Source organism: Cyprinodon variegatus, unplaced genomic scaffold, assembly GCF_000732505.1.
Source record: "Cyprinodon variegatus isolate N-32 unplaced genomic scaffold, C_variegatus-1.0 Scaffold313, whole genome shotgun sequence".
Classification (NCBI taxonomy): Eukaryota; Metazoa; Chordata; class Actinopteri; order Cyprinodontiformes; family Cyprinodontidae; genus Cyprinodon; species Cyprinodon variegatus.
Genome location: NW_015150766.1, coordinates 201572 through 226509, shown reverse-complemented (window position 1 = coordinate 226509; position 24938 = coordinate 201572). Strand labels below are relative to the sequence as shown.

The 24938-nt window shown below is 37.4% G+C and overlaps 2 protein-coding genes across 4 annotated transcripts; one reads left to right on the top strand and one right to left on the bottom strand.

The window, feature by feature from the left end:
- Window positions 1–3220: 3220 nt before the first annotated feature.
- On the bottom strand, window positions 3221–12412 carry LOC107090863 (chromosome unknown open reading frame, human C14orf37). Of its 3 annotated transcripts, none has more exons than XM_015384466.1 (8): window positions 12249–12412; window positions 9815–10688; window positions 5743–6123; window positions 5386–5514; window positions 5140–5295; window positions 5018–5049; window positions 4130–4279; window positions 3221–4043 (listed from the first exon to the last, which is right to left on the bottom strand). In XM_015384466.1, the coding sequence occupies exons 2-8, from the start codon at window positions 10662–10664 to the stop codon at window positions 3969–3971; spliced, it is 1773 nt and encodes a 590-aa protein (XP_015239952.1). In that variant the 5' UTR covers window positions 10665–10688; window positions 12249–12412; the 3' UTR covers window positions 3221–3968. The 3 variants fall into 3 exon arrangements, with proteins under 3 accessions (XP_015239952.1, XP_015239954.1, XP_015239953.1); XM_015384468.1 differs by having other exon boundaries at window positions 3221–4040; XM_015384467.1 differs by having other exon boundaries at window positions 5743–6120.
- Window positions 12413–14124: 1712 nt separating this feature from the next.
- actr10 (actin-related protein 10 homolog (S. cerevisiae)) lies at window positions 14125–23444 on the top strand. Its single transcript, XM_015384482.1, has 13 exons — window positions 14125–14311; window positions 15345–15417; window positions 15500–15582; window positions 15716–15824; window positions 16031–16138; window positions 17523–17590; window positions 17712–17791; window positions 20803–20838; window positions 21151–21230; window positions 21738–21811; window positions 21943–22024; window positions 22148–22349; window positions 22519–23444. The coding sequence occupies exons 1-13, from the start codon at window positions 14235–14237 to the stop codon at window positions 22698–22700; spliced, it is 1254 nt and encodes a 417-aa protein (XP_015239968.1). The 5' UTR covers window positions 14125–14234; the 3' UTR covers window positions 22701–23444.
- Window positions 23445–24938: the final 1494 nt, after the last annotated feature.

Here is a 24938-nt window from a genome sequence, read left to right as displayed (position 1 = left end):
AGTTGTTTATATCCTTTTTAACCACTATCGAAAGCCATTGCAGAGAGTCCAAAAAGATGCGCTCCACAGCAAGTTGCAGACCCCTGCAGGGTCCTGTTTGCATCTTCAGCCTATCGGTACAACATTATCTGGGTCCAGTTTACTCAGTTGTAAAATAGCTTGTACCTGTGGCAATGAAAGCAAATAATGTGCATACACACTGTGCCTTAAACAAGTATTTACACCCTTTGAGCTTTTTAAAGTTATTCAGGTTACAGCTACAAATGGCATGTATTGGTGTTCGGCCCTTCCAATTGAGCCACTACAAGCCATCAGGTCTTTACATCCTTTTAAGGTTCCTCAGCTCCCCTCCCATTATCTCTGGCCTGCTTAATTCTTGATTAAGTTAAGTGTTTCTACAGCATGATGCTGCCACCATCATGCCACATACTGGGAATGGTCAATTTGCTGTAATCTTCAGTATTCGTTTTCCTCTTCCGGTTTTTCATATGGCTCAGATAATTAATTTTACATTCATTCTACCAGAGCTCCATCTTCATATGCTGGCTGTATTCCCAATAAATAGTTTGAAAAAAAAAAAAAGGTTGTTTTTAAACAGATGTGATCATATAGAAAATTTCTCTTTTAACTGTTTCTCTTTTTCTCATTTCTAAATAATTTTAATCTTTTCCACAAAATTCCTGCAACATAGAGTATTGTTTGTAGCTGTAACATGACAAAGTGTTAAAGAGTACAAGGTATGAATACTTTCATAAGGCACTGCATATTGATGGGAAGTTCATAGTACCTCAACATGATCCAAATGAATCTTAGGAGACATTTCCTACTTTGGGACTTAGATTTATGATGTTTAAGGATGTTTTCATACTATTGATTAAATGAATTTAAACTCCTGTTCATGGCTGAACAGGAGTCTAGTTGAGCTGTTTACAGTTTGTTCAGTGTTTTACTTGTTTTACATAAACATTTATATCCAAAATAACAAAAAGAAGACAACAGATAGGAAAGAACTTCAATCTTTTGCAAATGAAGATTATAAATCAGGATGAAAGCAAAATCATGATTTGATATTATGACAATCTCAGTCCTTTGCTGCAAACCGTTGTATTTTTTTGAGGGCCTCCTGATGTTTTCAGCATCGCACATCCAAAAGGTCACTACCAAAGGCTTGCAATGAGTCTGAGCAGCTTGTATGAACTCAGCTTCGGTGTCAGCGTCTCAAGGTTCTGACTCCAGCAGGCTCTTCATCAGGCTTATCTCTGTAAACTGGAGGCCAGCCAAGGAGGACTCTGTTTCTCTCAGCAAGGCAAACTTAATCTCACCTCCAGTTCTTAAAGCTTTATCAGAACAAACAGCAGAGTGTTTGCTCATCAGTTCTGAACAGGTCGTTTTGGACACAAGACTGGTCATGGAAAACGCTATCAGGAACAAAGATACTGGAGGTAAACATCAGACTCTGCACGAAAATGCTTATTTTGGGGTTTCCTCCAAAAAACAGAAACAATAATTCAAAACATGCAAAGAGGAAAGGAAATGATCAGCTGGATATTGCAAAAGCTACTGAGTTAATCTATAAATTAATCTAAAATACATGCAAAAAAAAAAAGACTTTAAAAGAGTCTTTTATTACTTCTTTCTGGTCAGCAGAAAAATATTCAACAAATAGTTGCTACTGTTAAATAACTGAGAATAAATAGCTTTGAACTCAACTGTGCAAAACTTTGTTGGTGTCGTTATTTTTATTTTTTCAAGTTCTCTACCTTTCACACATTCAAACCTACAATTATGGTAACAAACAAAAAAGAAATTACGCTCTCCTTTACACCCAGGGCTGTATATCAGCATATTATAAATGTGATCAGAATTAAATCAGATTAATTGATAATCTGCAGTGGCACAGAAAAAGGTTTCAACCCTCACTGAAAATTAAATCTGCTGTTAAAAGGCCAAAATATTCTGTTCTTTTTTCCACTACTTCAACAAAACAAGACAATGCAATTGGCTTAAAACAGCTGATTTTACTGATCCACACCCCAAAAGATATTTCACCCAAATCTTAAGATTTATGTGATTTTATTATATAAAAATTATCATTTACTTTTTTTGTTGATCATTTTTACGCAAACCTATTATGTAAACTTTTCATGATGAATATTCATTAGATTAATATATCTATTTTATTTAAAATACATAATTTTCTGGTTTATGTCATTAGAATTAGTTAAGTATACTTACTTAAAATTACTACTAATGAGTGCATTGATTTAAAATACATTATGTTTTATGTTTGAATTGCATAATAATTATGATTATTCAAAAAATCAACTTAATGTAATTAAAATAAATACACTCAATAATCAATATATTTTTAAAAGTACATAGGTATGGTATATATCAAAATTACACCAATCTTATTATTTGGGTGAAATATTCATATAATTGCTAATAAAAAAGATTATATCACTTTAAGTAATGGCTGCATACTCAGAATTTCTCTGCCCCTTCATGACCAGCATGTATTGCTACCACACAGCAGAGCAATTTCTTCTTTTATGATTTGCAGCAAACACACAAAGCAAAGTAGCAAACAGTGTTTTTCTTTCTTCGTCTTGCAGATACACCACCTAATCCAAAAGCCCAAGAAGTTCTGGTTGTGATTCAACATATTTACCTTAAGCCAAGACAAGAGACTAGTGTGTTTTACAGTGGAAACTAACACCTCCTTTCAGTCGAGGGTTTCTGACCACCTGTCTCCTCAGGAATCTGGAGGCAGCTGTCGATGGCCTCCTGTCTCTCCCAAATGCAGCTGGAACAGCCCTTAGTCCTCTGACTTTCAATTTGCCATATATCCTTCCAACAGCATTTTAGTCTTTTTTTTAATCCTTAAAAGTTTTTTTTTTTTACAGAGCAATGATATATATTTTTTTATTATTAACAATTTTCCTGACTTTCTAATAAACAATGAAACATAGCTGTTATACTGTATCTCACACACACACCTAAGGAAACTAATAAATCACTCTCGGATTTGCAAATGTTTGCATAGGGTTCAAACATTTTGAAGCTTCAGCAGCCATTTAAAATGAAATTTGGATATTAATTTGGATAAAACTTATGTAATTTTAGTTTTATTCTCCTATTTACAGTGGTGCATTTTTTTATTTTTTATCGTAATCCCGTAAACAATTGTATCTTTAATGAATCTGTGAGGGTTGAATTATTTTAGGAGCAAAAAAAACAACAACAGATTCCAAACTTTTATTATAGTCAAACCAAAATATAATTGTTGCTACTAAAAGGATGTAATTAATATAACAGTTAATAATGACAGTTAAATAAATTTGTTTATGTACTCAATCATCAGCAAATGTATCCTGTGCTGCAGGATTTTTTGGCGGTTGGAGTTCTTTTTAACACACTGCCAGGAAGTAAAGAAAAATAACATTTGGACTCTAAATGGTAAAGTTTATAAGTAAAAAAAAAAAAAGACTGAGCATTTTAGTTAGCAACACGTTTTACAGCAGGACAGTTAAGACCAAATAAGGATAAACAGGGCGTATCAACATAAATACTACCAACCAACTGTTGGGCTCGGTGGTGGAAAGTGGAAGTCATCCAGTAGTTGTATTTATTCGGACAGTGAGGAATCTGTTGTGTGTTTCTAAAAACTCAGGTGAAAGAAATTTACGGCTGAGGAAACAACCTCCTTTTGTCCTGAAATTCAAATGAAAATACTGTTTATAACTGGACAAAGAGAGGTTTCCATTGCAAACAGAAAGGAGTTTTAAAGCTGACCTGCGTTCTCATGTCCACTATGCCCTTTGCTCAAGTTGCATTCAGTATATCAGAGGAGTCGTACCCAAACAGGCAAGGCTGATGGGATATGCAGTTACACAGATGGAGACACCAGACCCCTCCAACAGGGGCGTCTATTAAAGAACGCCCAAAAAAAAAAAAAAAATTCCCTCTCAGAATTCATCCTCAGAGCTGTCAGCCAGCAGCATGGCCTGATCCTGACAGCTGGTGCCGGGCTCTCGAGGCTGCTGTGGAGAAGCAAACACACGCAGCAGTCTTGTTGTGTTCAATCAATGGAGGCTCAACTAGAGCAACGACTGACTGACATACTGACCTCTGGCTGTCTGGCCTTCCTCCTCTTGCGTTTGAAGCTGTTCCTCCGTTTGCGGTGGAGCATTCGGATGCTGTAGAGGGCGCCGACAATTAGCAGGGCCCCCGTGATGCCAATGCCTACAGGGGCCAACATCCCAGAGACATAACCAGCCTGAAGAACAATAGAGAAGTATTTTTATTAAAAAAGAAAAAGAAAATTGCAGGCTGGACTTTAACTAGGCCACTTTAACCCCTTCATAGCTATGCTAAAACACATAATTAACCGCTGTCCTCATGGAAAGCAAGTCACTACCCCATTGTTGTCTCTTTTTGGAGAAGCTAGTCCCTTTTGCCTTCCATTTACTCGTCTCTTTCAATTTTCCCATTTCACCAGCGTCTCTGTACCAACTGAAGAAAAACTTTGCCATAGCATGATGCTGCCACCACTGTGCTTCACTGAAGGAATGGTGAGTCTGATTTACATTTACACCTAAAATCCCCTTAAATACAAAGCAAGATAGAATCAAAGTCGTTTTTGTGAGAACAAACCTGGCAAATAAAACTACTGTTTTATCACCTTAAAAGATCTGAACAACTTTCTCCCTGATGTGCCCGCTGTGTTCCTTGGTGTCCATGGTGCTGTTTACCCTTCGATGTTAAATCATTGACCCTCCATTTCATCTAGACTTTTTGAGAGATGCAAGCCTCCTAACATTCATTAGTTTTATTTTTTTGTGTGTTTAATAAACTTTTAATAACATGCATAATTTATTTTTTACTTTATAGACTTGATATAATTTTATCTATAAAAGAAAAAAATAAAATCTATCAAAATTTGTGGCTATATCGTTACAGTTCCATTTAAGAAAGGAGCATGAAGATCTACGAAGACAGCAGGGGGCAGTCTTACCTTTTCTCTGATCAGCTCTGCCCAGCTGCGCACTGGAATAAAAAGAACATAATGTTTACATGATAAAGGCGTTTATGGGACTTTTTTCAGTTTTGAAGAAGATGCTCTTGGTGTGCTCATACTCAGCCCTTGGTTGCGTTGAACCCAGACTGGCGGCGGAGGGATGAGGCTGTAGGGTGGCTGATTGGAGGATGTGTTAGGGGCCTCTGTTAAGTCCTCTTCACTGTCTTCTTCTTCCACCGATTCCTCAGAGATCTCATCATCCTCATCCAGCTCCTCTGGAGAGAGAAAAAAATGACTTTAACCATTTAGATGGGACTGTTCATAGAAAATTTTAGAAGATGAAAAATATATAAATCTTTTCTGACCCTCAGACTCCATCTCTTCTAGTCCTGTTTTAGATTTGTGCAGTAGCTGATGGCTCGCTGTCTTCATTGGATTGTGGAGGGATGGGAGAGGAGATGCTGCTGGGGGCCTGTTTGTGGTCTTCACAGAATCTGTATGAATAAGATGTTAAAGTTAAACCCTTTGGACACTGTTTACTGGTTGGGCTCTTCAGGGGAAATCTTAAAGTCTCTGCTCTTGTATATTCAGTGAGATTTTTATAATTTCTACAGATGCTAAAGGCATCAAATTTTCATAATGATTGCATGTTGACAATAAAGGAGTTGGGATTCTTACATACAATTCTGATTAATTTATCACACTTAGATTGCTTCTCTCACCTTTTCTTGAATTATCTTCCTGCTCAGTTTGGGTCTCCTGCAGTGAAGCAGAGGTACCCAATGTAGTGACTGGCTCCAGCAGCTCCGAGCCAGACGCCTGCCAAGGTGAAGTCCAGTCAGCTAGACGGACTGGGGGTTCTCTGGAGGGGCTGTCACCGTCTGTGTTCTTTGCCTCCCTGTCCCCCTCCAATGTAGGCAGTAACTTGGTTGCCATGGTACCGGGAGACCTGACTGGTGCCTGGGAGACCGCCGCGGCTGCTGCAGGTCCTGCAGGTCCCTCCTCTGTGAGATCCTCCATTGGCTCAAAGATCAGAGGAAGAGCTTCTGATGACATGGTGGCCTCTGTTGGTTCGCCCTGAGAGAGTGGGGCCGACGTGTCTGCTGGAGTAGATATACAGTACATGCACTGAAAAAGGGACTTTTGTAAATGTTACCTCAGCTTTTATGTCAGTTTTACTGTAAATTACTTCAAAATGTCACCTTTTATTTAATATTTTATTGAAAATTAATTTGTAAATCCAAATACCGGTACTATTAATAAAACTATTAAAATAAGTTCCCCAACTAGTAAAATGCAATAATATGTATGTGGATATTAGGAGTAAACTTGGTGTTTTTTTTCTTGCCTGACCATGCTTAGGTCAGAAATAGAAAATATTATCTTGTTGGACGCATGGTAGCACAGTTTGTAACTCTTCTTCTTTGCAGCAAGAAGGTTCTAGGTAGGATCTCTGGCCCAGAGTACATGGTGTTTGCATGTTCTATCCATGCATATATGGGTTCTCTCTGGGAACTTCCTTCCACAATCCAACAATCTAACTGTTAGGTTAACTGGTTTCTCTAGATTATCCTTGTGTGTGCATCATTGTATACTCTGTGCCTCTCTGTGTCAAATGTACTAACAAAACAAATGTGCATCTTTTGTTGATAAGAGAAATTTGGTAGTAAAATAAATTTTTTGTTTGTTAAATAAACTCTTTTTAGTAAGAAAAATCAACTTAGATTATATTGAGTAAAATTTATTTAAGTATTTCTATGTGGAAAAATGTGCCTAGAATTTATAAATAAATGGTACACCAAATCTTTTAATGTGGCTTTGCAAAAAATATTAATTGTGACACCACTAGCCTTCAGAAGTCTCTGAATTACTTACATGTACTAGTGTGTAATTTGAAAAGCCATCGTTATTATGGTTAACTAAAACGAAAAGACGAAAACTAAAAATAAAAAAAAAAATTTTGTTGACTGAAAGAAAGATAAAAACTACATTTTACAAAATAACATTAAACTAAAGGGGACTGTGATAAGACTTAAAACTAAATAAAAGAGAAAGTGCTTAAGTTTCTTTTTTTTTTTATCATAATTAGAGGTCAAGTTTCTGGTCTCTGTTTACCGCATTACAACAGCAGGTGGCAGGTATTGCAGTCAGGTCATTTGTGTTTCTAATATGGGATTTTATTTATTTTATTTCTTTTTCTTTTTAGCCTTGCCTCCAATTTGTAAACGATGTTACATAAAAGACTGAATCTTTAACTTAAACTAATGAAACATAAACTAAAACTAAACATTTTCCACACATAAAAACTAAACTAAGCTAGCTAAGAAATAGTAAAACTAATCAAAACTAAAATAAAAATGAAAATCAACAGTCAAAACTATTTAAACTTTGTACAGAACATTTTTGAACCTACTGCAGCATGAAGACCATGCAGGGTCAGGGAGAAGTTGTGATGAGGTTTAAAGCAGAGTTTGGTCATAAAACAATATCCCAAGCTTTAGCATCTCATAGAGCAGATTTCCGCATCATAGGGGGAACGACTAAAGCATGGCTTCAAAGTACAAAGATGTGGCGATCTACTTAAACTACATGGTTGGTGACGAGGGCGTTGATCTGAAAAACTGGAGGAGCTGCCGAGATCCAATGATCATATGGAGTCTCTGTTGACTGAAAGTCTGACAGGTTGGTGAGGGAGGGGCAAACAGAAGCACAGAAGACTTCCTGTTTGTAGGGGATCCAACAAACGGTAAGGTTGACTACTAACACTATACACTAAAACACGGTAGTGGCAGCATCATACTTTGGAGAGGATTTTCTTTAACATGGTCAAAAAGGCTGATCTGGGCAATACTGCAAATGTTCATATCAAATTGGGGCAAAGTCTTTGTCTCTATATGTGTTAAGCCAATAGAGACAGACCCAAAAAGCACATAGCTGCAGTAAAAATCATATAAATGTTTTCATTTTCACAATTATCCACTTCTTTCTGTGAGTATCGCATATATTCTGAATAAACGGAGACAAAAAAGAAGTTCAAAAAGCATGAATACTTTCACTTGGCACTATAAAGAAGGTTATTAAGATAGAAATTTTAACTGTAATGTTCAGATCCTTTTAGAACATTCAAATAAATCAGTTGGATTCAATACTGGACAGAAAATAGAAATAATAAATGTTGACAAGTAAGACTTGTACAGCCTTTTAGTAAAAACACATCTGACGGATATAAAATATGTATGTTTTCCAGTGGAAAAGAACAACTGTATGGAGCAGATACAGAAGCACATTTAGTATTCATGAAAGGCATTGAAGGCATTTCAAAGCATTTCTTAAGGCAGTCGATCATACAAAATAGAATTAAAACTTTAAAATGCTCTTTGATAGAAATTAATCAGAGAAACAATCTAAAACCGAAAAGGAAGTTTATTCCAGGACATTTTGAATACATCTTTGATATCATATCTTATTCACAATCCTTTCATATATTGTCACTGTGGGATTTGGGACTCTTTATAAGTTTAATTTCTTTTTTTTTTTCAATAAGCCTTCCTGAATCAGACAGTCCATCATGGGCATTTAAAGCACCATAAGGAACAAGTTACACCCTGACAAATTCTGTTATTCATCTTTAGTCACATTTAAATGTTTTAGATCATCATACATATTTTTAATAGCAAAAAAATAATAATAATAAGGAAAAAGGAAAATTAAAACCAAACCAAACAGATCCTAATAAATATAAATGCACCTAATGGTAAATATTGAACTGACACTAATAAAAACCAACTTTTAGGGTTTAGTTTCACATGCAACATTCAGATCTGATTAGTAGTTTTCCTTCAGAATCGAGAAATAATTCAATGTTATACAATGTGAAATAGACCAAAAAGGTGTAGAAAAGGAAAACATGTCGCAATCTAAGCTTAAAATTCAATTAACTTAAGGTAGGTTACTCTAATTTGAGTTAATTTAATTAGAATTAGAGGGAGAGGGGGTATGAAAAATAGGTTTTACTTCTTCATACCCCTTTTCAGACTATTTACATTAACCAATGTCATTTCTATGGCTGTATATACCGAGGGTTTAGTTGGTGGAGGGTTTTGTTTATGTTTTTGTTCAGGTGAATTTAGTTAGTTTGGAAATTGGTGTTTGGTTTGGTTGATGTTAGCTAGTCTCTTTTGTGGGTATTTGGTTGATTCATTTATTGTTGTTTGTCAGAAATTGTCTGAAATAAATTCCTATTCATTCATCTAAAGACATTTAGAAACAGATAATATGGGGGAATTACTTTATAGTTTGAGCCAAGCTGATTTGGGTGTCAACTTCTCCTAATAGATTAAATCCATTAAAGAATAACCGGCCTGATTCTCTGCTGTAGTGAAGTGGGGAAGAAAGCGGGACACCGTGCTCGGTTCTTCAAAAACAAACCCAGCCGCAGGTCCTTTCCTGGGTGTTGTGATGTTCTTTTTTTTTTTTTTTCAAGCTGAAGTCAGGAATAGAAAGTAATTAGACTGCCACGGGTCCCAGCTGGGGTTCAAAGTGAAGCGTGGAAAAGCAGAGACTTTCTTTGCCAATCATCAAAGCCAATCTCTGCCTCTATAACATGTTTGTTTTATGATACTTCTTGGAGAATAAAGAAGTTGGCTAAAAAATAGGTCATTTCTCAGTGATAATTACTGGAACATGAAAGCTTTAGAGGCAATACTAACAGATAGAAAAAGAAAGTTTTGACCATAATGAAATACTTCAGATAAATTTCTTACAGTTTGTTCCTGTGTGTGAGTTTTTAATTACCTCCAGCGGGTCTTGCTGCCTCAGTCCAAAGACTTTCCAGGCCATCATCTTTGGGCATCATGTTCAATGGTCCGATTTCAGGTAAAATGACATCTGAAGGTAATGATTTTGTTGGTCCATCGTGGCCCCAGACTGTCAGATGGGTGGAAGCCTGAGGCGTGCCCATCAGTAAAGGTGGAATGGAGCTAAGAGAGCCCATTTTTTGGGACCATAAAGGAGTGTTTAGAGGCTCTGTGAAAGATTGCAAGGTTGCTTCAGAGTATTCATCCTCCTCATCATCAAAAGCAGATGGTTTTGTTCCGTCTTTTCCACCTTCTTTGCTCTTTTGGCTGTAGAAAAAATCCATCTGTGGTGTAATTGAGGCCTCAAAACTACCTGAAGTCCGTGCAGGGGTATTGATGTCAGCGTCCAAGCGCCCCCTTCCATCTGTTGGACCGAAAGGCTCACCGCTAACAGGTTTCGCCTTTTTTACACTCCCTATATCTTCCTCTTCAGATACGCTCTCAATCTTCTTCTGTGCCTCTCGATCAGCCGGGCTCAACCCAATTCGTCTATGAGCGCTGTCCCCGTTTTTTGTCTGCGTCACTGGACCTATCCCCTCAGGTCCCCCATGTAGGCCAGTCCCTCCTCCTGCAGCTGCATTCAGTATGAAGCTGGTAACATGCTCTTTGTCCAACGGAACAGGCTCTGTGGAGTAGGTTACTCTGTCTGCTGTGACTGAGCTGGCACAGTGTTCTTCACAGGAGCTGTCCTGCATCTGGTTGAAGCCTGGGACGTAGGTGGGGGCCCCATAGGCATAGAGGCAGGTCTCTGCCAGGAGGAGCCCCCGGAGAATAGAGGTCATTATCATCTTCTCTTTTTTTTGTCTCAGCACCTGTTGACAGAAATAAAGAGAAAGTAGATCAATGCTAACAGGCTTTTATCACCAGTTAGGTGAGAAGAATATCTGCGTACAGGTTGTTTAAAATTACCACTAGACAGATATGTTTCCAGAGCCAAAACAGGGGTGGCCATGCACAACACATTACAGAGACAGGATGCAAAGGTATTTTAATTTGAAGGCTTTTCAACATTTGCTTACTACAGAAAACTCGACACTTCCAACAGCATGGCTTTGTTTTAGGATGTGCAGACAGTTTAGCTCTAGACATAAATGATTCGGCTCTCCTCTGCACCAAATCAAAGCAGGCATTTGAATTTGTTCTACTCTGTGAATAAGCCAACTTTTGAAATGTGGGGCTGAAAGCTGCAATAAGTTCAGAACCTTGTCATTATAACAAGATCAGAAGACATATGGTCAAAATGTTTAACATATCTTTTTTATTTACAGATGGCCGCTAACACTGAGCCTGGTTCTGCTGGAGGTTTTTCCTCTACACTGTCGCTACAAGCATGCTTAGTGTGAGGGATTGCACCTGAGTCAATGAGTCAATGCAATCAACTGGTTTTCCTTAGATATAAAACTTTGAATCAATTTGACTGTATGATCTGGTTGGACTGTAAAGTGCCTTAAAAATGACATGTGTTGTGAATTGGCGCTGTATAAATAAACCAAATCTAATTGAATTTCTCGGTAGTGCTGATTAGTTACAAAAGATGACTGCCTGTATCTTGCTGATTTTTTTTATTTTTTTTTTTTTGTGCAATAGTTTGGAATCTTAGCAAATGTGTTCATGTGGCAGCAGATATATGGCTGCAGCTGGTGAAGGTAACATTCATTTTAGATTAGCCAGTGGATACAGCTTTTCTGGGATTAAATTCAGATCCAATTATCTGTCATGTCAGAGTAACAGATGAAAGCAGCAGGGAATGTAGAAGGAGCATAAGAATGAGGAGGAGGCTAAGGAGACAGGGAGGAAAGGGGGAAAGTGGCAAACAGATGGAGAAAGAGAGAGGAAATCTGACACAGCAATCCTCAGCTCCTCTTCACTTCTGCTATAAATAGCATCAGATTCTACATCCTATAGGATCCACTTCAGAAGGCTGATTGAATGCAAACCTGCACATTAAATGAAACATCTAAACCAAAGAACAAATGCATTTTTTGCAACAATCTCCTCTATAAAACAATGACAGACTGACGCCCATTTTTTCACTGAGACAAGAGAAAAAAAAGAATGTCTCACCAAGGCGATGCAACATAAGATCAATGTTTCTATAAAACTCCTGGATCCCTGCCTTTGCAATCCGCCTGCGATCAATACAGTCGATCAACTGTCAGGATGCGCATGCAGACCACCTCCCACCACCTGACAGCATGGCCACGCCAGCATCTGGTCAGTAAACAAATTTCCCACTGCGGTACTCAGTCACATTTCTGCAATGTGACAGCTCTAATTCTGCCTTAAAAAAACCCGAAATCAAACGCTGCTCCTAAACCAGATCCGCGAAAAATCTTTCTAAGGCGCACACTGCTAAAAATAAAACCATTTACCTTCCACAGCTCAGCATGGATCGCATTGCATTAGACTCTGAGGTTTCCTTAGAAATTGTAAATGAATCCTGTTTGTCCAAACAGAGGCTGAATTCAGTGTAGCGGAGTGAAGAAATCAGGTTTTTTTCTTTTTTTGCAGCTCAGCATCACTGTCTCTATCCGTCTGCTTAAGTGCTGCCACCAAATGCTTACAACCTGCAAGGAAAATCCTCCTCTTATTTTCAAGATGTTGTTTTTTTTTTCTTCTTAGGTATCAGATCCTCTTTATTTTACAGTCAGTTTTGCTGTCCACTTGTTGCAGGGGCAGAAGGTAATGTTTCACCTGGAATTACAGGCAGGGGCGGATCTAGATGGGGGACCCGGGGGGACCATGGCCACTCTTATCCAATCATTGGCCACCCCTGGGGCCACCCCTACCATTTTTCCCCTCTAATAGAGATGGTGGCAGCAGTGGCAAGGTTTTGTTGCCACTCCTCTACAACAAAAACCATTTGGTTAATTAGGCTCATCAATATACTAACATTAAATATGATAAATACAGAATTCATGCTCTTTTCAAAACTAGATTTTTTGTTATATGGGGTAAAGAGAAAATAATGTGTCTCTGCAAGTCATCTAGGAGTCTTTAGTGAAATCATAGATAAATAAGTGTTTTAATAAAAATGTATTAAATAATCAATTCATCGGTCTCCGCCAAGTGACGTCAATTGTTTACCTCGGGCGCGGTACACTACGCCTTTTCCACCTAAAATGGCGTCTTAGCAACAAATGTCACGTGACTGGCGGAGACCGATTTTCCTAAATCCGCCCCTGTTTTCAGGCTTATGTTAACTGTAATGACTTATCTTGGACAGGCTGCTATGTAAACAGGCCTTTAGTCCTTCGTTCAGCTATGCTGCGGTTGTTTACACCACGCCTTTTCCACCTAAAATGGCGTCTTAGCAACAAAAGTCACGTGACTGGCGGAGACCGATAGTAACGAAGGATTATTGATAAAAGTAGGTAAGTAATGACAATGAAAAAGATGTGTGCCCCAGATCTCAAACCTGAAAGAATTGTATTCCCTATACCTTTAATTTAGACACTATGGATGTTTAAATATATGCGTCTATTTGTTAGCAAAGGCTGTAGGAAAGTATAGTTAGTCTTTATTTTGAAAATATGGATGTTGCGCTCGTTAATTTTCCTGTTGGATAAGCTAGATTGACCCTCAGGTTCTGGGGATCTGCTGCAGATTCTGAGAAAAATGTCAGAATTTTGAGAAAAATTTCAGAATTCTGAGAACAAAGTTAGAATTTTGAGAAAAAAAGTCAGAATTCTGAGATCAAAGTCTGAATTTTGAATCATTTCAGAATTCTGAATAATATTTAAAAATAATATTTAAAAATCTGTAAACTTTTTTGTGTGTTTTTTGTGGCCCTAATCCTCTTACGTAATTTAATAGTTAAGCCGTTGTGCTTGTTTCTGTCTCTGAGTTAATGAATGAGGTCAGCTCTAATCGGGACACTAAGAGATGACGTAGCAAAATAAATCGATTTTTTTTTCTTTTCTTGTTTTACTTACGAAGCTGATTTTAGTGGTAACTGTTTTCTTGCGATAGCTACATATTTAAATTACCATTCGTGGAAACGTTGCCAGGACAACAGATGCGTTTCAGTTATTTAAGGAAATTAGAAACTTAGGATGCAGAGTTTTAATCTCTATTGAACGGGTTTATTTAGATTGAGCTTGTCGAATAGAAACAGGTTGTATTAAAATGTGATTATTATAAAGTAATGGATAAAAATTGGTGCAAACCTTCACCTGTTTCCGCGTTCCTCTTTCTGTCTCCCCATTTAGAGTTATTTTTTCCCGACAATCCTTCTTGCCCCTGAAGAGACAATCCAAGCCCAGAGGAAGTCAGCTTGTAGTTTGTTTAGTATACCATACTAAACCGTAACTGTCTGCGTTAAAAGCTATCGCCATTTTCGGAGATAGTGTAGTAAAATGCCCATATTTGATAGTTTGGGAAGCGGAGGAGAGAAGACTGCTATTGTGCTTGATTTAGGAGCGGCATACACAAAGTGAGTAGATGTTATTAGCACATAATGCTACCGCTACCAGGTTAGCATGCTAACATTTTGCATTTATCACCTTATTTGAGCTTATACTGTGTAATTACAATCTATTACTTCGGTTAAATGCGATCACCTGTGCTCAACATCGAAATCAAAATGTATTAAATAAATTTTTTTGTAAGTTGCATACATTCTTAGCCTATTAGAACATGTTAAGTTAGCTTTAGCTGTCAGTTTTGGCTAGGCAAGGTGCTAGATTACTAACAAATCAGTTCCATTTGCTGTATTTTATTCTACATATGGTGGCAAATGTGTCAATATTTAAGTTTGGGTTTACTTAATAAAACTAGCCAGTTGCAATCGGTTACACTTTGGGATAAATGTAAACAGCAACGTCGTTTCAGAGACATAAACTTGGTAAAATAAGGATGCCAAGTAAGGAGCACTTGAGCAGGACACTTTTATTTAACCATATCTTAACCTAAATAACCTGCTCTGTTTATTTTAATTGGGAAATTTAATATTAAGCCCTGTCTAATGCTCTTTTTAGTGCGATGTTAGTTAAACTGAACCTAACTTACAACAAAAGGACAGAGAAACTAACTTGAAGAAAGTCACATGAACACCTAGAGGGCTGTTTTCCTCTTTCATATAATGATATCCATTGTCCCACAAAACTGAACACAGAGGGCTCTGTTAATTTATTAAAAGCATAACTCTTTATAATGATGTTTTTACTCTTAAGTATTTTTCCTTTGTTGGTAAACTTGAAAATCCATTTCATCAGCTATCAAACTTTTTTATTTTGCTGTTTGGGCCATTTCTTTAAATGCTGTGGAAAACATGTACAGCATTACTTAAGATAAATACAGTATATTAAGGTCCTGCAAGAAAATATTTTTCAAAATGTAAAATTTGTCATGGTCTGTACGCAAAAAATGTACAATCTGCACCTATATGAGACTACAAAAGGCTTTGTTTAAGGTTTGTGACATCTGCTATGAATGCCAGCTCTACTGAACCAATCTGTTCGTTGCAGATGCGGCTTTGCAGGGGAAACGGGGCCCAGGTTCATAATTCCAAGCGAGATCCGGAAACCGGGACAGCAACAGGTAACTTTAATTATTAGCTGTAAGTATGCAGTGTATGGAATAGTTATAAAAGTGGTTTAATGGTGTTTGCTTTGCCATTCAGGCCACCAAAGTGGTGCAGTACAACATCAACACAGAAGAGCTTTATGCTATCCTCAAAGAGTTTATCCACATTTTATACTTCAGGTGAAGTTTTATTCCTGCAATAAAAATAACAGTTTCTAAACTGTTGCATAGTTTGGTTAAACCAAACCAACCAGATTATTCCTTTATAAATGAGTAATGCAGCGTCATGAAATAATATTTGAACCCTATTCAGGCACCTGTTGGTGAATCCTCGCGACAGAAGAGTGGTGATCATCGAGTCCATCCTCTGCCCGTCCCACTTCAGGGAGACCCTCACCAAGGTTTTCTTCAAACAGTTTGAGGTACAACAATAAAGTAAAAAATGTTAATCAGTGGGGATTTTTGATGTAAAAGTTACTATGCAAGTACTCTTTTTGGCAATATTAGAATAGTTATCGTCAGCCTTATTTAGTCCATCGCTTCATAAAATTGTACAAGTTCAGTTGTAAAGTAAGTAAATAAATAAATAAACATTTGGATTAATGTTGTTATGTGTTGTATGTTCTAGGTGCCCTCTGTGCTGTTCGCTCCCAGTCACCTCATGGCCGTCATGACTTTAGGCATCAACTCTGCACTTGTGATGGACTGTGGATACACAGAGACACTCGTGCTTCCTGTATCCTTTGTGTAAATGTTTTATACAATAATAGAACATCCAGGATTGTTGATGTGAGATTCTCGTAAGAGGTTATTAGCAGTATTTATAACGCCGTTCTGGGTTAATAAATGTGATGGGGCACCCATAACATGTGGCTTCCTCTGAAATTATCCTTTGTGTTATTGAATTATATGTTAAGGTATGGCCAGCAGAGGTGCAGGTTCTGTAGCCAGAGCTGGTTACCTTGACAATGAGTCACGAGAGATTTAGTCCACTAAGACGCTTTAATTGGAAAAACATTTTACCTTAACTTTTAAATTAAAGCTATAGCGGAGGATTTTTTTTTTATTATTTTAAGTCGAGACACCCGCTCTTTCCACTTTAAAAAAAAATGTGCATGCACAACCCTTTACTCACTCCTGGGAGGAAACGCCTAATAAACATTGCGAGGGCATGCACGAGCTCATTTCTCCTTAATGTTACAGGTCCGAGAGGGGTTTTTCTATGGGTTAATGCAAATTTAATCCTTCTTGACACAGACTTAAGGTTGCTGTGTCCAAAAGGGAAAGAAAACTGAAGCAGAGTTAATTTTTCCAATCTTTACTGTATATAAAGAAAATGCAACTATCTTAAATTTAATAGAAATATTAACATACAGGAAGTGACAAGAAGCTAACAAAAATAAATGGAAAGTTGTTAGTCCGCCCTCACAAGTACTCAAAAGAAACAATTCAACCTGAGCGGACTAACTAAAATAACGAAAAGAAATAAATCAAACTTTAAAGGACAGCAGGAAGCAGTGATTACCCTGTTACATTAAAGAGGTGTGGGGAAGCAATAAGACGGTCCTCGGATGGATCTAATGTCACCCATGTTAATATATAAAAACTTTCCCAGCAAATAGGACTACTGGTACTTAAAAAAATAAAAAACATGACATGATGGTATGTATTTGTGCTGCAGTGGAAATTTTGACATGTTTGCGGGGTGAATAAGGATCTGTGGCCACCGTATAATAGCTAGCGATTCAAATTACAAAATGACTAAACTTATCTTCCCTGGAAAGTTACAATGTAGAGGTAGAAAAGTTTTACCAGCAGTGATGTGAAATGGATTTCTCCAAATAGCATGTCAAACTTCACCTGTTGAGTAGAAACTTCACAACAGTCAGTCTGTTATGAATTTTCACAGTATTAAACAAATATAACAACATTTATTAAATAACTAATTTAAATGTAACATTAAAAAAAGGAATTGTATCCGAAACATGGTGGTTAAAGTTAATTTTTGTTCTTTTTTCTCCTTTTGTATTTCTGTTATTTCATTGTTGCTATTTGTAAAGACTTAATCAAGATTCATTTGGGGTATTTATTTCATAGCTCCCTTAACTTTGCTGCATTAGATTTATGAGTGTACTCCCATCCTGCCTGCCTGGGAGGCTTTGCCGCTTGGAGGGAAAGCCATTCATAAGTAAATATAACCCATTAATATTTTATTTTGCACTCCCTTTGATGTAGAGAAAAGGTCTAATTTAAATTAGTATATATATATATATATATATATATATAATTTGTTTGCTTTCTTTTTACAGAGAGTTGGATGGGTTTCTTGTGGAGCAGTGCACTGTAGACACGGACACCACCACTGGGCAGAGTGTTCCAGCTGCCATTGGTAATAAAAGGCAAACACTCCAGCTTACATTTCACCATTGAAATAGGTGCCTGATTTAAAGCTTCCATGGTGTTTATACTGAATCAGAGCACAAAGCAGTAAAATATCTGTTACCTATAATATGATATTTATTATTCATATGAAGAGCTTGTTTCCTGTGAAGGTCCTGTAAATCCTCTTCTTTATTTTGAATTATACATATATGACATGTGTTTGCTTTTAAGTTATCCTCAGCAAAGTTATATAAGCGTTCTGGTACATAATGTAAAGTCCATCAGTAATTTAGTAGTTTAGGTAGTCACAGCTACTGAAGCCCAGATTGAGAACCAGTTCAATCTAAATGTAACTCAAAGTCGAAGGAATTAATTAATCTTTGCAGCAGCATGTCTGTCTTTCCACTAAGGGCTTGATCTTCAAAGATTCCAAAAAATGCTGCTAAATTACATGTTTAGGGCTCAAACAATTAATCAGAATAATCAATTAGTTAAATAATCATGGACTAATTTAGTAATCAATTAATCATTAATTTCAGTGTAGAGACTCTAAAACATGCATTTAGCTGACAGAGAAACCTCCTTAGAGCAGAAGCAGACATACAGAAAAAAGCAGAGATGCAAAACGTAAATGTTAATTAGATCCATAGGTGGCCCTGTCCTGGAAACACACAGCCAGGAAGACGAGCTCCAAACCAATTCTTTTAGTCATTGTAAAAGAAACAGGACTACACTGGAAACGGGCCAAGCTCCATCATCTATAAACAAAAGTGTTGATGACAGCAGCGCAGATTATTTCAATCCAGGATATAGCCACAACAGAACAGGAACAGACCAGATGAAGCTACTATGATGAGGAAAAGCAAAGAGAACATAAAGTTATGAGTGGAATGTAAAAAATACTGCAGAATGGAAGAAAAGAGATAGAATAAGGAAGAGTGGTCCCTATGTGATCTAGCAGCCCAAACATTGAGCAGCACAAATAGAGAAAATAGCTCAGGATAACCTAACTATTATGGATGAGATATAAGAAAAACCTCATTACGAAAAGATTTTAACTTTTTTGTGTGTCAATATGTTCTACCCAGGAGTCCTCAAGTGAAAACGTTTTAGTTTCACCTTGTTTAATTCTGTAAAGAAAATTGTCTTTAAGGAACCTTTTGCTATCCGATAATTGATCAATCAATAAAAAAAAAATCAGCAGATTAATCAATGAGCAAAATAATTGTTAGTTGACGACCTAAACACTGGCAATAAAGTGTTTTGGTTCTGCCCATTGAAATTAACAGTTGGTTCTACTGGCAGTTTGAGAGCCGCCCTAAAAGAATGATGAGGTTCTAAGCCATCTAGGTGAGGTTATAATGATACTTATTTCAGAAATATTAATAATATTCGGGGTGCAGGTGGCGCAGCCTTAGTGCACACGACCCACGTACGGAGGCCTCAAGGCTGATTTATACTTCGAAACTAGACCATTTGCGTAGGTGTCACAGTGAACGCAGAGACGTCCCCGCCCCCTCCGCAGACAGGAAGCCTCTGATTGGTCAAATTTACATCAGCTCTACTCTATACTCTATTTCCTGCTTGGGACCCTACCGGCTTCTTTTGTTTGTATGACCACAATTGCGGAAAACGACTCGTGATGTTGGACCAGCTAGAAGAGTGAGGTGCGTGAGAACGCTGGGACACTTTTTTCCACCCGGATCCACTCTCTTTTTCGCCCTCATGTCCGTCCATTGTCGGACAAACTTGGCCCTATTTCCTCACCGCCTCTGTCGTATCTAGACCTAAAGCTAGTTCGTCATTTTCCCCTTTTGTGTTGTGGTGTGAAATAACATGGCACAGACCACGCTTCAATATTGAGCATAAATCAAATATGTCTGCGTCATACCTGCGACAAGCTCGCTGCGACACACTGCTGCGGGGGTATAACCAGCCCTTTAGTCCTCGATGCGGCCAACACAGGTTCGAATCCAACCTATGGTCTTTTGCCGCATGTCTCTACCCCTCTCTCATGCCCCCTTTCCTGTCAGCCTACTGTCGAAAAAACAAGCCATCAGTGCCCTAAAAACTCAAAAAAATAACAATAATATTATTCGGCATTATTAAATTATTAATTATCCTTACATAGGTAGCCTGTATTATAGTGCTACGAACAAAAGTAAAAACTAAGATGATGAAAACAATTAAGTTAGATACAATGAATACAATATGGCAACAGGAGCTGCTGTCAGATTTGGACGCTTTAAATAGCTGAATTTACCTTCAGCATCTCCTCTGAACTGCTGCTTGAGCTGATTAATTGCAATAAAGGTTAAACCCATAACAATGAAATTAAACATTGGCGTCCTTTGTGGGAGGGAGCCCAGAACATTCTGACAAAAAAGCAAAACAAAAAAAACTCTTGCTACAGGTAAAAGATTTACACTTTCAACCTACCATGCGCTTCTTTACAGGCTTTTTGATGAAGGTTGTCTAAAAGCCATTAAATATTGTGTATAGAGACAACAAACGAATAGAGTATTCATTTAAATCACTTTTTGTTTTGCTTTAATTATCTAAAGATTGTCTGCTGTCCTGCTGTATTAATTTGTTCCTGCCTGCATAGATGTTTATTTTATTCTACTATTGTTATTTATGATGATTTAAATGTTGCAACATGGGCATATAATCTCTTTCTGAGTTTAGCTTTAAGACGTCGGAAATAGACACAATCACTGCTGCTGCAGTTGAGTTTTAGATTTGAAAAGTGACTTGGCACATGGTATCCAGCACATCCATCATTAACACATAATTTATAATATGATGTGCACATTGACGAAAAAGGTTAGCCCACGCCATCCGTTGAATTGGAAACGTAAATCACTTTGCCCGTCTTTTAAGATCTGCTGTGCACGTATAAACCAGTTTGCACCTGTTTTAAGACGTGCAAAGCTTGAGAAGATCAGGATCTAAATGATTTCAGCATATAAGCTCTTATTATTGACGCAATAAAAAGTGAGGCAATCTTTTCCCCAGGCACTATCCCAGAGGAAACAGTGGAGGACATAAAGGGTGAGTTAAATGGGCTTTTTTTTTTACATTTAATCAATACATTTAAGGGATTGATTGTAACTGAACTGTTTTAGTCTCAGCAATTAGAATTAAAGAGTCCCATAAGCTTAAAGATCTAACCTGAAATGAGCCATTGCTGTTAATTTGAGTGGTTTAAACAGATCAAATGAGCTAATGTTAACATTTTCTACCCACTCATGGGTTCAATAGATGGTGTAACTTTTATGCAAGTATCTTGGTCTAGATGTCTAGATTGTTGATGTTCAGTGAATTATTGCATAGATATATGTGTGTTTTTTTTTTCTCTTTCAGTCAGAACTTGTTTCGTCAGTGACTTGCAGAGAGGCCTTAAGGTCCAGGAGGCCAAATTTAACTTGGACGGTACAGCAGAGGTGAGGAGCTGCTAAGCTGGTGGTTTCCAGGATTCCTGCTGGATTCCATTGTGTTTATCTTAAACTCTTTTGAACTGAACCTGTAGTTTATTTGATGGATTACAGAGGTAGATACTCTGATCTCACATATGTATTTTTATTTGTATTACACCCTGCAACCGTTAATTCTGATTGATTCACTCCATTGGCCACACACTGGTATGATATGAGACAGACCATGACCCCCTGATCAAACTAAAGCAACCTTTATTACCTGGGGAATATTAAACTGGAAAACATTTATCCATAATTCTTCATTGTAGATAACAAATTCTTATTAAAAATGGCTCTAAAGGATGCAGAGGGTGTCTGCACTAAATATGTTATAGCCTCTTTTGGTGCCACAGAAAGGTCGGGTACAAGACGACCAAAGATCAAAGGAACTCGATGGTGAAGAGACAAAATGACCAGCGTTAGTTAGAACATGCTTTAAGGATGCGCTGAAATCTCTTTGATGTGTCTTTGCAGCGTCCAGCCCCTCCTCCAGATGTTGATTATCCTCTGGATGGAGAAAAAATTTTGCACGTCAAAGGATCCATCAGGTAGCCCTGGGATTATTATTATTATTTTTTTGGTTTCAGTGTTTGCTTGCAAAACAACACATTTCCTTCCAGCGTTTTTCAGCAAATAACATTTTCCAGGTTCAGTTTAGTTCATTTGTCCGGTCTTGCAGGGATTCAGTGATGGAGCTGCTGTTTGAACAGGACAACGAGGAGAAAAGTGTGGCATCTCTGATCCTCGACGCTCTAGTGAAGGTCACTGTCATTTATCAAGCAACATTTATTCAATTAATATGTTGTCATTTTTCCATCTTTATAATATTTGTCTTTAAAAACGATGTTTCAGAACTGTGGAAATGTTTTTTTATTTCTCATCAGTGCCCCATTGACACGCGGAAAGTGCTTTCTGAGAACCTGGTGGTGATCGGAGGCACAGCCATGCTTCCTGGCTTCCTGCATCGCCTGCTAGCTGAGATACGCCTCCTGGTGGAGAAACCCAAATATAGCAACGTGCTGGCTAGCAAGAACTTCCGTATCCACTCCCCACCTGCAAAGCCCAACTGCACTGCATGGCTTGGAGGTGCTCTATGAGATTGATCTGTTATTTCCTGTTTAAATGCTATTCCTCTTGCCTGTGCATAGAGAAATTATCTTGTGGACAATCATTAGTTTGTTTCAGCAGTAAACGTCTTCTCTCCAGAATCTTTTGTTCCATCTGTTAAATCTTTTACGCCTCTCCTGTTTCCCAGGCGCCATCTTCGGGGCCCTTCAGGACATTCTGGGCAGCAGGTCAGTGTCCCGGGACTACTACAACCAGACTGGACGCATCCCAGACTGGTGCTGCTTGAGCTCCCCTCCTCCTGAGTCTTTCTATGAAGCAGGGAAGAACCCTCCTCCACTAATGAAGAGAGCTTACTCTATGGAGAAATAAAACAGTCAAGCTTTTCCACTAGACACCTTAGTAGACTTTCCTGCAACATCTCCACTCTTGTTAAGACTAACGTGTTCCATTTTGGATATCAACTAGATGAGTTTTTTTACAGATAAAAAAAATAAAAATGCTTATTTATGTTTTCCTGTTTTGCATGTGTTATATGTAGGAATCATTTCTGTATTAAAATCACTACAATTAACAAAAAGAGTAACAGGAGAGCATCATCAATTATGATAAATTTGTGTATGCTATGAGTAATTAGATCATTACGTGTCTGCCGTCTCATCATGCTGAATGAGTCCGTACGTGTGTTATCACACTTATTCAAGATTTGTCTTGGTAGTAAATCATAACTTCTGCTGAGTCTAAGAGAAATGCTAAAGATGATGACTCCTAGTCATCAGTTTATTAACAGTGTTGCTTCATTCATCTGATCATTATATGTTAGAGTGGAGAAGAAACTTGATTGTAACTGTCATTACCCATGAAGATAACAAACATTTTGCACTTATTTATTGTTTATACTTGGCAGTTTGATGTGGGTTTTCAGTATCTCCTCAGGCCTTAAGGGCTCTGAAGGAATTGACTCGATTTTGTTAGTATATTATAATACGGTATGGATTAAAAGGTAGATACACAAAAAGCTACAGACAGTTTGCTTTGTATATGCAGCATTAGCATTTGGCTGGTTGGAGGTGTAGTTTCTTTGAAAAATACTCTGTAAACATTAAAAACTACAAAAAAACCCCAGTATAGTCTGTGTTTGTTTTATTTTTTGCCTTTTTTAATCTAATAATCTATCTCAAATACATACCTAGACCTCATGTGCTGATTGGAAGGATTTAGTTTTAAACATTAAACTGAATAATACACAGCTGTTTGGAAATAAGCTAAAATATACAGATTTATACCAAGTCCTTAAACCTGACTAGATATACTAAATAATTACCTAAAAACCCTGCTTCTGCTCTGTCAGCAGACCTATCATCTTCCATAACAGTCGTCATATGATTCCATCAGATGCAAAGTAATGCATTTTTGCATAACATTTGAGTCCAATTGGCATTATACAACACATCGCCATATAATGAAAATTATTTTGGGTTATGGAAGGGTTAAAAGGGCTCCTTTTCCCCCAGAGCAATAAAAAGCCATTACACCAAAGCAATTTTATATTTCACTCTGAATATTAAGAATAAATTGGGGGTTTTTTTTGTGATGCAGGCAACAATATCTAACACCTTTGGCATAGCTTGAAAAAGCTCCTTTTAAACTTAAACCTACTTCAACTTCAAATTGCTACAAGATCCACACATTCGGTTTAGTTTATTTATATAGTCCCAATTCACTACATGTAATTTGAAGGCACTTTACTGAGATGGTTGAATCAGATCTTCCAGTTAGCTTAGTGAAATGTTTCTAAGGGGAAACTGGTGATTGCATTGGGTCATAGACTGAGCAGTCAGTATTTGTTTGCATTGTGTTGTTGACTACAGCAATCCCTCACACTGACCATGCATGCACCATGCAAAAAACTTCCAGCAGAACCAGGCTCAGTGTGAGCATCTTCTGCTGAGGCTGATTGGGGTTAAAGGTGACAGAAGCAAACATACAAAAGAAAAGTGATGGAGCACAGATCCATAAATACTTTTTATGTTAGAAAATGTCTCTGGCTCTGAACAAAAAAGTTAACCAGACAAGTTCTGGGCCACCTTTTATGTCAAAGACAGGCTAAATACAGTTATTCATAGTAAATGTTGGACCCATAACTGTCTGGGAGAACCAAAAACTGAAAAACAGACCCAACTTATTGTCTATGACCGAAGATGTTGACTGAAGCAGCGCGGCTGATATTTTTCTCCAGGATGATGTCACAGCTAAATAGGAACTAGATGAAGCTAGTATAATGAGAAAAAGCCGATAGAGCATAAAGTCATGGGTTAAACTAACAGACACTTCTGAATGAGAGACCAGAGGTTGAACGAAGCAGAATGATGAAAAGTTGCCCCCAAGTCCTCCAGCAGGCTAAGGCTATAGCAGCCCACAAATGATTGGTTTTAATTCGGTTTTGGTTGTTATGGTCAAGCTTTAAAAGTTTCTAACAATATTTAATGTTATTAATTTTATTATAATTCACAATCAGCTGTACATCTAAAATGATTCTAAAGCAATATATATATATATATATATATATATATATATATATATATATATATATATATATATATATATATA

What these genes read in the sequence shown, in the direction of transcription:
- actr10 (XM_015384482.1), top strand. Translation starts at nt 14,235, where the DNA reads ATGCCCATATTTGATAGTTTGGGAAGCGGAGGAGAGAAGACTGCTATT. An exon ending in TTTTCTTCAAACAGTTTGAG is followed by an intron (nt 15,825 to 16,030) that starts GTACAACAATAA and finishes TGTATGTTCTAG; the next exon opens with GTGCCCTCTGTGCTGTTCGC. An exon ending in CAGAGACACTCGTGCTTCCT is followed by an intron (nt 16,139 to 17,522) that starts GTATCCTTTGTG and finishes TTGCTGCATTAG; the next exon opens with ATTTATGAGTGTACTCCCAT.
- LOC107090863 (XM_015384466.1), bottom strand. Translation starts at nt 10,664, where the DNA reads ATGATAATGACCTCTATTCTCCGGGGGCTCCTCCTGGCAGAGACCTGC. An exon ending in TCAACGCAACCAAGGGCTGA is followed by an intron (nt 5,050 to 5,139) that starts GTATGAGCACAC and finishes TTTTTATTCCAG; the next exon opens with TGCGCAGCTGGGCAGAGCTG. An exon ending in GGAAGGCCAGACAGCCAGAG is followed by an intron (nt 4,044 to 4,129) that starts GTCAGTATGTCA and finishes GCTTCTCCACAG; the next exon opens with CAGCCTCGAGAGCCCGGCAC.